Source organism: Schistocerca nitens, chromosome 1 (assembly GCF_023898315.1).
Source record: "Schistocerca nitens isolate TAMUIC-IGC-003100 chromosome 1, iqSchNite1.1, whole genome shotgun sequence".
Taxonomy (NCBI): domain Eukaryota; kingdom Metazoa; phylum Arthropoda; class Insecta; order Orthoptera; family Acrididae; genus Schistocerca; species Schistocerca nitens.
In genome coordinates, this window is record NC_064614.1 from 384,784,980 (window position 1) to 384,799,307 (window position 14,328).

At 41.3% G+C, this 14,328-nt stretch overlaps 1 protein-coding gene across 7 annotated transcripts in view; it reads left to right on the forward strand.

Annotated features, from left to right (window-relative positions):
• Positions 1 to 14,328, forward strand: part of LOC126249129 (kinesin-like protein KIF22) — a 317,400-nt gene that overhangs the window by 227,769 nt on the left and 75,303 nt on the right. For all 7 annotated transcript variants that reach the window (XM_049950791.1, XM_049950819.1, XM_049950826.1 and 4 more), the window contains one exon: positions 9,517 to 9,648. In XM_049950791.1, coding sequence (XP_049806748.1) covers positions 9,517 to 9,648 — 132 coding nt within the window. The remainder of the gene's footprint in view (positions 1 to 9,516; positions 9,649 to 14,328) is intronic.

Sequence of the window (14,328 nt, forward strand, 5' to 3'; positions counted from 1 at the left end):
AAAATACGAGAACATATGTAATTGGCATGTATGATTAAAAATCTTAATCCTCTCCAATACATTATATAAAATCTGTGTAAATGGAGGAAATGTACAATACAATGTTTGTACAATAATTTTTGGTAATGAATTCATCAGTTCTTTAAAAAATCATAGAAGTGTTACAGCATGTAAAAACTCATCAAAAAATTGGAATCTGTATCAGGGTACAAGGTAATCAAGCTACTTTCTGACATGTTATGACCACAAATTATAATCAAAACATGCTTTTTTGAGAGATCTTTCCTTTGTGCTCACCCAGGACAAAGCAAAAGTTGATGAGCATGGAGAATTAAACTGAGAACTGTGAAGTACGGTGAGAGCTGTCAGAATCTAACATGTGGGTGGGGGGTATATTCCTTCTCTTGAGAGAAGGAAGTGGCTCAGTGAATTTCTGTACGCTGCGTAAAATATACATTTAAATGGATGCTCAGGCACTACAGTTTCACTTCATGCCTTCTATGATTGCTGCCAATCTTTACGATCTACAGTTTGTGCTGCGAAGTATATATATGAGTCGTGTATGTAGTTGTTGCAACTGTGTCATGTGAAATTTGTACACTAAATTCTTTAAAATGTGCTATTTCAAAACCGTTGTTCTATTTCCATGTGACGTCTCTGCAATAGCTCATGATCTGCACAAAAAGTATATTTTCAGCACTTCACAAAATGCTTTCACTCCTACCTCCACTCCCATCATTGAGGGGCCACTCCTCTTCTCCACATGTCCAGCAGGTGAGTTCGAGCTCATTTTATGTGTGTTTGGATTCGTTAACTGGAAATGGCCTTGATTCTGACTGAGCATATTCTTCAAGACCCATTGTTTGAATACAGAATGTTGGCAGTTGGTATTGTTGCTGAATATAGTACAGTGGAAATACATACAAAAAGATATGACTGAGCTATAAGTGGCAAAAGGAAAGGGGATGGCTGGGGCCCTCATCAAGTATTGGCTCAGGCTGGAACACTTCACGTTGACTCTGTTGTTTTTCCATTGCTGCCGCAACCTAGCAGTAGTTGTATCATAATTGTGCGGTGAGGCTAAACACTGCAAGTTGGGCTGGCAATGTCACTCATGGATTATGTCAGCATTTCTGTCTAACATCTCTCCTCCCTGCAATGGCCTAAAATATTCCCTTAATTCCATCACCACCCTCAGCATGAACCGTCTGTCTTTTGTACCACTTATAAGTCATTCGGTCACATCAAATGTCAATTGGAAGAAACCGGGATGCAGTCAGGTGAGACATCAAGTAATAATGTAGAAATGAGCTAAACCTTACTTGGAAGAAATGTAAACCTCGGGAATTTTTAGCATTGATCTTGTGGGTTTTTCTCAGGGGCTATGAATTTATGATGTAGAATCACGAAAAATGTAAAATCAAAGAACATAAAATCGAAGTTCCACTGTATGTGTAAATAGAAGCAGCACACCATGCACAGACATGCAGGGCAACTCAATTTATATTTTGTGTGCTTATAAACATGGCTACAGTGCGAAGCGTTACATCTTGTTGACAAAACTGGTGGTGTACCTAGCATTTGTTTTTGGTTGCTGCATGACATAGTTTGGTGGAGAAGTTGCGTAACACAAACATTGACACCATTGCCGATCTAATTAAAGATAGCCATTATTTGAATGTCTATGTGTCTAAATAATTATTAGAATAATTAAATCAATCAAAAAGTTTTATTTGCAAATAAACTTTTTTGGTTAAAGTGATTATTCCATCTTGCAAATACAGATAATTATTTGTTATTTATTATTAATAACTTAAGTAATGAATAACGTAGAAAAGCACTACATTTTCTTCGTTTACTTCATGAGAAGAACTCTGTCATGGATGGCTTGTGTTCGTTCCTGTGCCTCGGCACTTTGTCTGTAGGGTGAATAATTATTAATGTGTTGTACAGGAGTGTGTCTCCATGTCTTGGTAGGTAAGTTTCAGACAACAATGCTAAAGGTCTAGGGTTCGAGCCCCTGTTGGTTGTAATGATAAAACTGCCAAGTTTCACTTTGTTTAGAAGTGGGCTGTAAAATTTGGTTGAAAGATTGAAGGAAGTCGTACATACCACCTTCAGTAAAACAATGACTAGTAAAGCCCAACAGTGTCGAAACCAGCCTATGAGTTGAGCACAGATTTACTTAACTTATGGTGAAACAAACATAACATAAAAATGTTTGATAGGCAAATGGGCTACATTTTAACATATCCCATTTGACTGGCTCTGCACTTCCCTCCCTCCCCTTACAAACTTTCTGGACCACTCTGCTTAACTACACAAATATAAGAATGCAACCAAAAGATATTCTAATCTGGATTCTCTCACGTTTGTGCTCCTACAATGACAAAGTAAGGAAAGTGGTTGGTAATGACTGATATCAACATGCTTTAAATCTACTAAAGCAGCATTAATCAGAGTGTATTGCAAAACTGCACAAAAATATAATGCTTTTTGGAATGCTGCTGGATGTACAAAGCCATCCAAAACAATTGAAAGTATTGTAGAACTGACACTGAGTAACCTTTGCGTTAAGAGATGGAATAGTTTGTATGACAAATTTATTCAGTCAGAGGTTAATCAATGCAGTTGCATAGATCTTTGAGTTTTAAAAATGTTATTACAGATACTGAGTTTGAGTACATAAATAAGTTTATTAAATGTATATGCAAGCAGTAAAGGAATCAAAGGAAAAATTCGGAGTAGGTATTAAAATCCATGGAGAAGAAATAAAAACTTTGAGGTTCGCCGATGACATAGTAATTCTGTCAGAGACAGCAAAGGACTTGGAAGAGCAGTTGAATGGAATGGATGGTGTCTTGAAGGGAGGATATAAGATGAACATCAACGAAAGCAAAACGAGGATAATGGAATGTAGTCGAATTAAGTCGGGTGATGTTGAGGGTATTAGATTAGGAAATGAGACACTTAAAGTAGTAAAGGAGTTTTGCTATTTCGGGAGCAAAATAACTGATGATGGTCGAAGTAGAGAGGATATAAAATGTAGACTAGCAATGGCAAGGAAAGCGTTTCTGAAGAAGAGAAATTTGTTAATATCGAGTATAGATTTAAGTGTCAGGAAGACATTTCTGAAAGTATTTGTATGGAGTGTAGCCATGTATGGAAGTGAAACATGGACGGTAAATAGTTTGGACAAGAAGAGAATAGAAGCTTTTGAAATGTGGTGCTACAGAAGAATGCTGAAGATTAGATGGGTAGATCACATAACTAATGAGGAGGTACTGAATAGGATTGGGGAGAAGAGGAGTTTGTGGCACAACTTGACCAGAAGAAGGGATCGGTTGGTAGGACATGTTCTGAGGCATCAAGGGATCACCAATTTAGTATTGGAGGGCAGCGTGGAGGGTAAAAATCGTAGGGGGAGACCAAGAGATGAATACACTAAGCAGATTCAGAAGGATGCAGGTTGCAGTAGGTACTGGGAGATGAAGAAGCTTGCACAGGATAGAGTAGCATGGAGAGCTGCATCAAACCAGTCTCAGGACTGAAGACCACAACAACAACAACAAATGTGTAGGGCCTATTACTGAAGTTTCGTATACACTAAGATGACAAAAGTCATGGGGCAGCGATACGGACATATACAGATCCCAGTAGTATCGCACACACATTTATACTCAGGTAATTCATGTGAAAAGGTTCCTGACGTTATTACGAACACATGACTGAAATTAACAAGCTTTGAATCTGAATTAGTTCAAAAATGGTTCACATGACTCTAAGCACTATGCGACTTAACATCTGAGGTCATCAGTCCCCTAGACTTAGAACTACCTAAACCTAACTACCCTAAGGACATCTCACACATCCATGTCCGAGGCAGGATTCGAACCTGCAATCGTAGCAGCAGCGCGGTTCCAAACTGAAGTGCCTAGAATTGCTCGGCCACAGCAGCTGGCTCTGGATTGATAGTTGGAGCTAGACACATGGATCATTTCATTTCATTTCATAGCATAGAGCTGTCATTGCTAACAGATAAGCAACACTGCATGAAATAACTGCAGAAAACAATGTGGGATGTATGACAAATGTATCCATTAGGACAGCACAGTGAAAATTGGCATTAATGAGATATGGTAACAGCTGATGTGAGTGCCTTTGCTAACAGCACAAAATCACCTAAGGCGCTTCTCCTGAGCTTGTGATCGTATTGGTTGGTCTCTAAATGACTGTAAAACCATGGGCTGGTAAGATGAGTCCCAATTTCAGTTGGTAAAAGCTGGTGGTAGGATCAAGAGGTCAGTTCATGCACAAAATCCTGAACTGCTAACACTTTTGTAATTAAGGCAATTATGGGTGGCCATAGAGGCAGCGTGGCTCAGTATTTCTGCAGGGAATTCCAATGACTTGTTGAGTCCATGCCACATCAACTTGCAGCACTACCGTAGACATTCTGTACTGCACCCTTATATTCCTTGTCTGTTTGCTGATAGCAGATATGTCAGCAGAATTACTTTTGTGAACAATCAGATCTGCAAATTATGACATTACAAATACTGATGCAGCTACATTATAATACAGGTCTTCCTCTCATGCTGGTGTTGGTAGGATTCCAGTGTGGTGCAGATTCCACGAAACCATGGATCCAAGTTGTCAACAAGGCAATGTGAAAGCTGGTGGTGGTTCCATAATAGTGTGGGCTGTGGTTACGTGGTATACATTATAATAAACGAGACAAATTCAGTGATACGGCTATTTCACAGAAAAATCCTGCCGACGCAGTGACTGTTCCTAGAATGAGATTTTCACTCTGCAGCACAGTGTGCGCTGATATGAAACTTCCTGGCAGGTTAAAACTGTGCTGGACCGAGACTTGAACTCGGGACCTTTGCCTTTCGCGGGCAAGTGCTCTACCATCTGAGTTACCCAAGCACAACTCACAACCCATCCTCACAGCTTCAATTCTGCCAGTACCTCTTCTCCTACCTTCCAAACTTCACAGAAGCTCTTCTGTGAACATTGCAGATCTGGCGGTGCTGGAAGGTAGGAGACGAGGTACTGGCAGAATTGAAGCTGTGAGGACGGGTCGTGAGTTGTGCTTGGGTAGTTCAGATGGTAGAGCACTTGCCCGCAAAAGGCAAAGGTCCCGAATTCGACTCTCAGCCCTGCACACAGTTTTAATCTGCCAGGAAGTTTTACAGTGACTGTCGTTACTGACCTCATGGAACAACAGTGGACCACGTAAGGTAAGATGGGGTTCACATTGATGACAATCAGCCAGGTTGTATCCAAGAATGGTCCTTCAAAGTTGACCTGAAACCATTCCCACGGGTAGGATGGAGTTGGCCAGGAAGGAAACGGCTGTGAACTGCTCTGAGAACAGTTATGAACAAGAAGCTCGAACTGCTGGTCTATGCCTGGCCAGTCCACGTGGTGCCAGGTGAGCAGTTTGGTATGAGAGGTGCCCCAGTGACTCTCGTGTAGGAGCCTTAGTATTATGGGGCACAAAGTTTCCAGTGGAATCACCCATGGAGGCTGCTGTTTTGTAATAAGGAGGATAATGCTGTCTGTGAGGATGAGCCAATGGTGAAGGTGAAAATAGTGGTGCAACAGGCTGGAGTCCCAACTGGGAATGTGGTTGGGCCAGCACTGTTAGATGTACTGCTGCACCTGTTGCAAAATGTTATCTTTCATCATTGCTGCTGCCACATGGGAAATTGTGATAAGAAAAGTGTCCACCACGTGCTGAGCCTGTTCATCCAAGTGAAAGCACAAAATCTTTTCTTTGTAAATTCCATGGCAGATCCCATAGGAAGATGGGAAAGGGTGACGACATTGGTGTATTCTGTGGTATTATGGAAATGAACTTTGTAATGATACCTGCTGAGAAAGTGCACCCAGTGCTGCAGGTGGTGGACAGTCCTCTCAGGGAGAGAGTAATGCCTTATGTTCTGTGGTGAGGTGAAACTTCGTTGCATAGAGGAAAACAGTGAACTACTTCTGTACTGAGGTAACCAAAGAGCCTCTTCCTCAATTTGTAAATATCGCTTTTGTGCCGCTTTGAGTGTCTTTGACATGAAAGCACTCAGATGTCCCAAGCCTTCTGCATCCTTATGTGCCAGGACAGGCACCATCAGGCCCCAAGGTGTCTCTTGCCATCACCAACTCTTGAACTGGTTGAAATGTAATCAGTGAAGAGGCTGTTATGAGGATTTGCTTCAGAATCCTGAAATCTTGCTCACACGCTTCCGACCAGACAAAAGGGATGCCCTTCTTCTGTAGACTGTTTAGCGAGTGCATAATCAATTCCACACCCGGCATAAATTTGCTATAATATGTGATCATCGCCAATAAAGACTGGAGTTCATATGATTTCCAGGGTTAGGAAGCTTGATGATTGCTTTGATCATCTTCTGTGTGGACTGAATACAGTCATGGCAGGTCACTAGCCCCAGGTATTCCACCGACAGTTGAAAGAAGACTGACTACTTTATGTTGCATTTGAGATCTGCAGACTGGAGTGCATGTAACAACCACCACAATTTTGTCAAGGTAATTTATGCAGCTGGGGACATGCTGCAGCAGTTGTTCAGGGAATCTTTTAAAAAATGGCTGGGGGTGCTGGCCACCCCAAAAATGAAACATTTGAGCCTATAGAAGCCATGCGATATGTTGATTACAAGAACTTCAGTGAGAACTAGTTTTGAAATAGGCTGTCCTCCCACTGGCGCCGAAAAAAATTCCATAAGGTTACAGAATGACATTTGTCTTGATCTCTGACTGAGATTTAACTTTAACTTTAAAGTTTCCACACAAGCACAGTTTGTCTAATGGCTTTTTTATGACAACTAAGAGCATTGCCCACTCACTTGGAGACATAAGTTCAATGACGTCAATAACTGTCAACTTGTTGAGTTCATTTTTGACAGTTCCTACAATGCATGGAAGAAGCAGGGATGTGCGGATGCCTTTAAAGTGATGAGAACCACAAGGTTCCTTGCCTTGCCAACACTCCCAGAAAATTAGGCCATCCAGTTCCTGAAATGGTATTTGTTCCGAGATCAGTTGGATGGCATCCTTGATCACAAATCCAAAGGCTGAGAAAGCATTGAGGCTGAAAAAGGTTCTCTGTATCTGTGTTGTGGACCGCTAGAAAGCTCTGGTGGCATAAGACATGTTTGTATGACACTACGATTGTGATTTTTGTCATTGAAGTGGAATTTTTTGCTTGTTATATGCAACCAAGTGGTGTGCTTTGGATAGGTTTGAAAGTTTAACAGGGATGCCAAGATGTTACGAGTTGTCGTAACTGAGACTTGTTTGCCACACAAAATGAGCATGATGAACAGTTTCTGAGGGGCACTCCTGGGTGTTGAAAAAACAGACTGACACCTTATGCCCTTCCTTCTGGCATGCCTTGCACTGTGTCCACCTATCAGGGACACTAATTTGTTTTTGCAAACATCCTGGGCACAACAGAAATATGTGCTGGTTGGGGGAGGGGGGAGTGATTGCTTTCCTTGTTTTCAAGACTGGGCCAAAGGGCAGCAGGGTTTGCTCTCTGCAGTTGCTGCATTTCCCACTTTGGCTATGTCTTCTGGGTCTCATGTGATGGCCACTGCCTCACCCCAAAATCGAACTGCTGCCCTGGCCCCAGGAAACTTCGTAGGACTGAGCTAATTTTAAAACACCCCACAAAGAAGGATCTTCAAATTACAGACTTTCTGATGCATTTGCTTATCTTAGCCCCCCCCACCCCCAAATAATTGCGTCCCATATCATCACTTTGGAATACAATTCTTTATGTACATGAGTCTCAAAACGTCATTTCCTACTGTCTTCTGGGTCTGATGTGATGGCCACTGCCTCACCCCAAAATCAAACTGCTGCCCTGGCCCCAGGAAACTTTGGAGGACTGAGCTAATTTTAAAACACCCCCACAAAGAACGATCTTCAAATTGCAAAGCTTTCTGATGCATTTGCTTATTTTAGCCCCCCACCCCCAAATAATTGTGTCCCATATAATCACTTTGGCATACAATTCTTTATGTACATGAGTCTCAAAACGTCATTTCATACTGAGGCCCTGCAGTTCAGCTGCCCATACACACTAGGATTGGTTGGGCTGTTTACGACACTGATAAAACTCAACTTGGGGTGCAATAACATGAAAGTAGGTAGACAGCAAAACACACATTTCATCGAAGGACAGATGTGCTGGTTCCGAGAGAGGGGTCAGTTTGCACAAAAGCTAGAACGTATTAAACGAGATCCACGACAAGTAAAGAGCTTTGATCATGCCACAATCCATTACCTGAAACATCGTGAAATGCTATTGGAGGCATAGGCCTCCCACTCCTCCACCAACTCATCATATGGTGGGAACGGTGGTGGATTCGCAGTCAACTGCCGGGAGAACAATGTGGACAACAGGGCCTCCAGTTGTTTCTGTCCCTGTAGCAGATGTTGGAGAAATTGATGGAGCATGACTTCCATCGAACAAATATATTGGCGGCTCGCAAGTACAAAATAGAACAAAAAGAATACTCTGTTAATGGTGCCACATGGCAAAGAAAACAGTGAAGTAAGTCACGCCTGGGGCCAGAGCTGAAAGAGGGTGAGTGCTGGTCTGCACTTGCCTGTATTGGCACACTTAGCAGGGGCCACTGAATATGCCTGCGCAGTAGTTGTGTGCTGTCTCTTGATCACCATGTCACCTCCCAGTGGCCACTGATAGAGACATAAGCCAATGCCCAATACCTAATTGGTAGTTTGGTGGTTACCACAATTTTGTTCATTGCATTCTATAGATGATGAATAAATGTTCCAACGACCTCTGACTTCTTCAGTGTATGACAACTGGCTTATATAATTTCAATGATTTCCTTTAAGTAGCATTTTGTTGTGTTGGTGTTCGAATTCCTGCAGATCTTCCATCATTGTCACACACTTTAATGTTTTTAAATCTTTTAGTTGTGCTAGTGATTTTTGTTTTTGCAGTGTAAATAGCTTTATTAAAAATGATACTTCAGAATATTATACATAATATTAAACATTTGCAGTTGTTTTCTTCATATGTGTAAGTATAATGGCTTATGGAGATCTAATGCTGTATTGTCTTCAACATAGGTTTTAGATGAAAGTTTAAGTGTTCTGCCCATGGTTGAATTTTCATTTAATTTTTTTAACTCCAAGGTTTCCCTATTGATGCATGCTTCCCCATGTCAGCTCATATCGTTTACTGCTGTCTTGAACCTTCCAACTAATTGTCAAAAATGTCAACAAGACAACATGTTTCTCCTGGTATACCAAGAAAGGATTTTTTTCTCATGTGTTTTGTTATTAATGTTTTACAGAAATATGTTGTCCATTTTTCCCTAACATTCAGAATTAGTTGTAGATGGGCATCTTCTGAAAGCATTAGTTCTTTGATAACAGACATTGAACCTTCAAAAAAGAAAATATATTTCTATGGTAACACATCACATGCTATTTTAATGTTTCACCCAATAGTTCTGTTGCAGGAAATGCAGAAAACAGGCAGTGTGGAACAGCTATATCATCAGGTCCTTTTGATAGTGTGTGTTCCCTGAATACAGAGGAAAACATCTCGTCAAAAGTGAATGATGGAAGTGGATTTATTAGGTAAATTGATGTGTGAAAAATTCTTATACATTCCACAAAATTTATTTGAGTTCATAATTTTATTGATATAGTATAAAATATTTCTCATTTTCCTCTTACTTTATATGAGATTATCTACTTCAGCACAAAGTCTGGCATATAAAAAAACATAAACACATCAAAAAAAAGTTCGCCATCACCCCGGTTCCCAGAACTCCTGAAGATAGACGTTGACTGTGGACATTGTATCACTGACACAGTCCCTTTGACTGTCTGGAGATGTCACTAAACTCACCCAAAGATGTAAATGGCCATGCATGAGCAGCGCATAGTAGATGGAGGGGGTCCGACAGCTGATCAGTTCCAGTCATTTCACCAGGAAGGAGGCACACGGCTCATGTTGGCTGTAGTTTGACGTGCCTAGACGGTCAATACGGAGGTTTGATCGTGTCCACATTGTTACTTTGTGCCAGGAAGGGCCCTCAACAAGGGAAGTGTCCAGGCATCTCAGAGTGAACCAAAACAATGTTGTTCGGACATGGAGGTGATACAGAGAGACAGGAACTGTTGATGACATGCCTTGCTCAGGCCGCCCAAGGGCTACAACTGCAGTGGATGACCGCTACCTACGTATTATGGCTTGGAGGAACCCTGACAGCAATGCCATGATGTTAAATAATGCTTTTTGTGCGGCAACAGGACGTCGTGTTATGACTCAAACTGCGTGCAGTAGGCTGCATGATGCCCAACTTCACTTCCAACATCCATGGCAAGGTCCATCTTTGCAACCATGCAGCATGGTACAGATGGGCCCAACAACATGCTGAATGGACTGCTCAGGATTGGCATCACGTTCTCTTCACTGATGAGTGTCACATATGCCTTCAACCAGACAATCATCAGAGACGTGTTTGGAGGCAACCCGGTCACACTGAACGCCCTAGACACACTGTCCAGTGATTGCAGCAAGGTGGAGGTTCCCTGCTGTTTTGGGGTGGCATTATGTGGGGCCAACGTACGTCGCTAGTGGTCATGGAATACGCCATAATGGCTGTATGATATGTGAATGTCATCCTCCGACCGATAATGCAAGCATATCGGAAGCATATTGGCAAGGCATTCGTCTTGATGGATGACAATTCGCACCCCCATCGTGCATATCTTGTGAATGACTTCCTTCAGGATAACAACATTGCTCGACTAGAGTGGCCAGCATGTTCTTCAGAGCTGAGCCCTATCTAACATGTCTGGGATAGATTGAAAAGGGCTGTTTATGGATGACATGACCCACCAAACACTTTGAGGGATCTACGCCAAATCACCGTTGAGGAGTGAGACAATCTGGACCAATCTTGATGAACTTGTGGATAAAATGCCATGACAATATCTGACAGAATTTAGAAAAAGTGACAAAATTACGTGAATCACATACCACACTGTTAATAATTACATGGACGTTGGGGGGATTCACCATACATCTACCCACTTTTGAGTGTAACCAGCATCTCTCAATACTATGACTCCTAGCAATACATTCCCCATGTGTTTTGACAACTGACATATATGATTCATGCTCCCAGCAGAAAATGCTCCAATGGTGAAACAGCTGCTTTTAGGTCATTGGTTGGATGTCAGGCAATTATGGTGGTCACCGTGATTTACGCACGCAGTCGTATTTCGTGACAAAATAGTCTTATTAGTCACGATCACAGTGCCATACTCATAACAATACATAAAATCCCTTTAAATATGTGGCTGCTATAATTTTGACATGCAAGGAGAAATAGTTCTAATGAGGGAAAGAAGTTTATATTTACTGGTGTTTCAACAATGACTACCGTGCAACTATTAGTTCACTAATGGTACCGGTACTTTTACTTTCGATAGCAGAAAGCAAACATAAACAAGCAAAGAATTTATTTGAATAGAGTCCATACTTCTACTACTTTTAATATAGAAAGAAAGTACTTAGATCAGGGGATAGCGTTTGGCGAAATATTTTAACTTTTCATTGCATACAAAGCATTGTTCTGGGCAGCATGATATTGACGGGTTATGATGTTGTGAGCAGGATACAGGTAGTTCGGCTTGTTAATCTATTCCGGCGAAATGTGAACAAAGTTTCTGCACAGCTGTACCAGTAAGCCAGTGGCGATTAACAAACCAAAAGACACTAGTATGCACCCGTTGTTGACATGTCCCCTCTTGCAAAGCACATTACATAGACAGTGTTCATTTATACACTTATTGCACTGTCCATGACACTTCCTTTCATGACTACACAGTTCATCACAATCATATGTCTGTAGCCACAAATACACAGTTCATAGAACTGTTCTTTTACGTGATGCACACTGTAAACAATGTCCACTCTTCTTGCATTTCAAACTTCTGCAACGTCATTGAAAGTCAGATATACTGCACAGTTCATTAAAGTCTCCATTTACATGGCATGATAGAATGCAAAAGGCAATAGTTCCACCACTCGAATATCAATGCCAGTAAAGTTCATATGAATAAAAGCACTGTTCGTGTTGATCACAACAAAGTGTTGTTAGCGGCACGTTCACAGTCCGATTTATTTGGTCCTAAGGTTCACTGGTGATGGCATTATGTACCACAGTGATAAAGCAAATTGACATTCTCATAGTTCGGTATCACTGTCCATACCGTTCTGGGTGCTTTTCATAAAAACAGTTTCATTATCCTGCACATGCTTCACAGACGCATCATCTGCCATACCTTCTACTACATGTCCTCTGTTCGAGTATTGATATAGCAATTGCAGTCCCCTGCCTACAGATGTTATGTCATTATTGTAAATTACATAAATCTTTATAAATGTTCTTGATTGCATTTTTCACAATTAATAATATACCAAAAAGAAATTTACAAACTTTTCCACATTTCCAAAGCAAGAAACATATTTATCCATTGGCAAACAAAATAATCACAATTACATCTTTACATTTAAAAACCACAGTAGTACATTACATCATCGTAATAACATATGCCAGTAGAAACAAAAGAAAAAAATAGAAAATGAAAGAAAATCATGGCAAAAAAATTTATGTGTGTAATTCACAACCCGCATTTAGCGGGGGACACTGGTTCAAACATGCATCTGGCCATTCTCATTTAGGTTTTCCGTGATTTCCCTAAATTGCCTCAGGCAAATTCTGAGATTGTGAGCTTGTGCTCCAGGTCCTATGACCTTGTCAATGGGATGTTAAACATTAATCTCCTCCTCCCGCCTAGTCTCCCTCTTCGCCACCACCTTCCTCCTCTCTCCTCCCCCAACTCCTCCCTTTCCCTTTGGCTATCCCTTATTTGCTCTACCCTAACTCCTATCACACTGTTGTGCAGCTGCTGACTCATCTGTTGAAAGACCTGCCTCACATTGCCGTGCTACACTCTCCTTGCTCCTTGCAAACTTCCTTCCCAACCCCCTCATCTCCATCTACCTACGCAACGTTACTCCCTTCCCAACCCCCTTCTCATCTCCATCTACCTAAGCAACTACTTTCAGTATCTATGTTCTTGCTGCTACCGTGGGCATCTACACTTGCAAGTCTCTCTCTCTCTCTCTCTCTCTCTCTCTCTCTCTCTCTCTCTGTGTGTGTGTGTGTGTGTGTGTGTGTGTGTGTGTGTGTGTGTGCACTCACGTACTCTTACTAGAAAAATAGCAAGAGCTTGAAAGCTAGTGTTAACTGTTTTCTGTTACATGTTTCTGTGCACCATTGACCCATCTTCTGTAGCTAAGAGGCTGCCTTTCCCTTATTTTATGTAATTTTCTGTTCTGGAATTTCCAGTATTGGTTTAAATTGCCGATTTGGCTTTCTTCCACCCCTTAACCCTTTACATTTGTTACTGTCTTTCTTTACTTACCTACAATTCATTTGTCAAGTATTTATTTATCAATAAGTGTATTCTTCTCCTCTTCAGAACCTGTCTTTAAAACACAAACCAGCCATCCTCTGTTGCACAATTTAAATGCCCACTGTTGTAACAGTCCACAACACTAGTAACTGCTGTACTACAACTCCCTATTCTCACAGCAGTTGCCCCTTTAGGAACATTTAATTTCAATGCCCCCCCCCCCCCCCCACACACACACACACACCAACTCATGTAGTTCTTCTTGACTGTTAGCCGATCTCATGTGCTTATATATGACTGCGATTGTGTTTTTTCTAGTTGTGCATTTCAATTTGCAGTAGAGGCATTTCTATTCACAAATGCTGCTACTACCTCCTGCTTACTTAATACATTTCCTGACCTTCCTCATAACTTGCTGCATGCTCTATGTACAGCACTTACCATTTATTTCTGTTTAAACACTTTGAACATAAGTTTTCCTCCTCTTATATTTGACTTTTATTTGACAAATCTTCAGTTAAATCTTTCATCTCCTGACCATCCATGGCATGAATCCCTGCTCATTCTACCTTTGCTTATTCCGAAAACTCTCCTCTCCTGTTGCAAAACTTTAACCACACATCCTCTTTCCAAAATCTTGTCTGGCACATGGTATCCCATCTAATGGGCTTACCATTAAATTGGCATCTCAGGTTGCCTCCCTCTTGCTGCAAGAACCTTCACCTTTTCCAGTTTCATCAGTCCAATTCGATTAGTCTCATCCTTCATAGCTGTACAATCCAAGCTCATACCATACTCAAGAGCCCCTATTCCTTTTGCAGA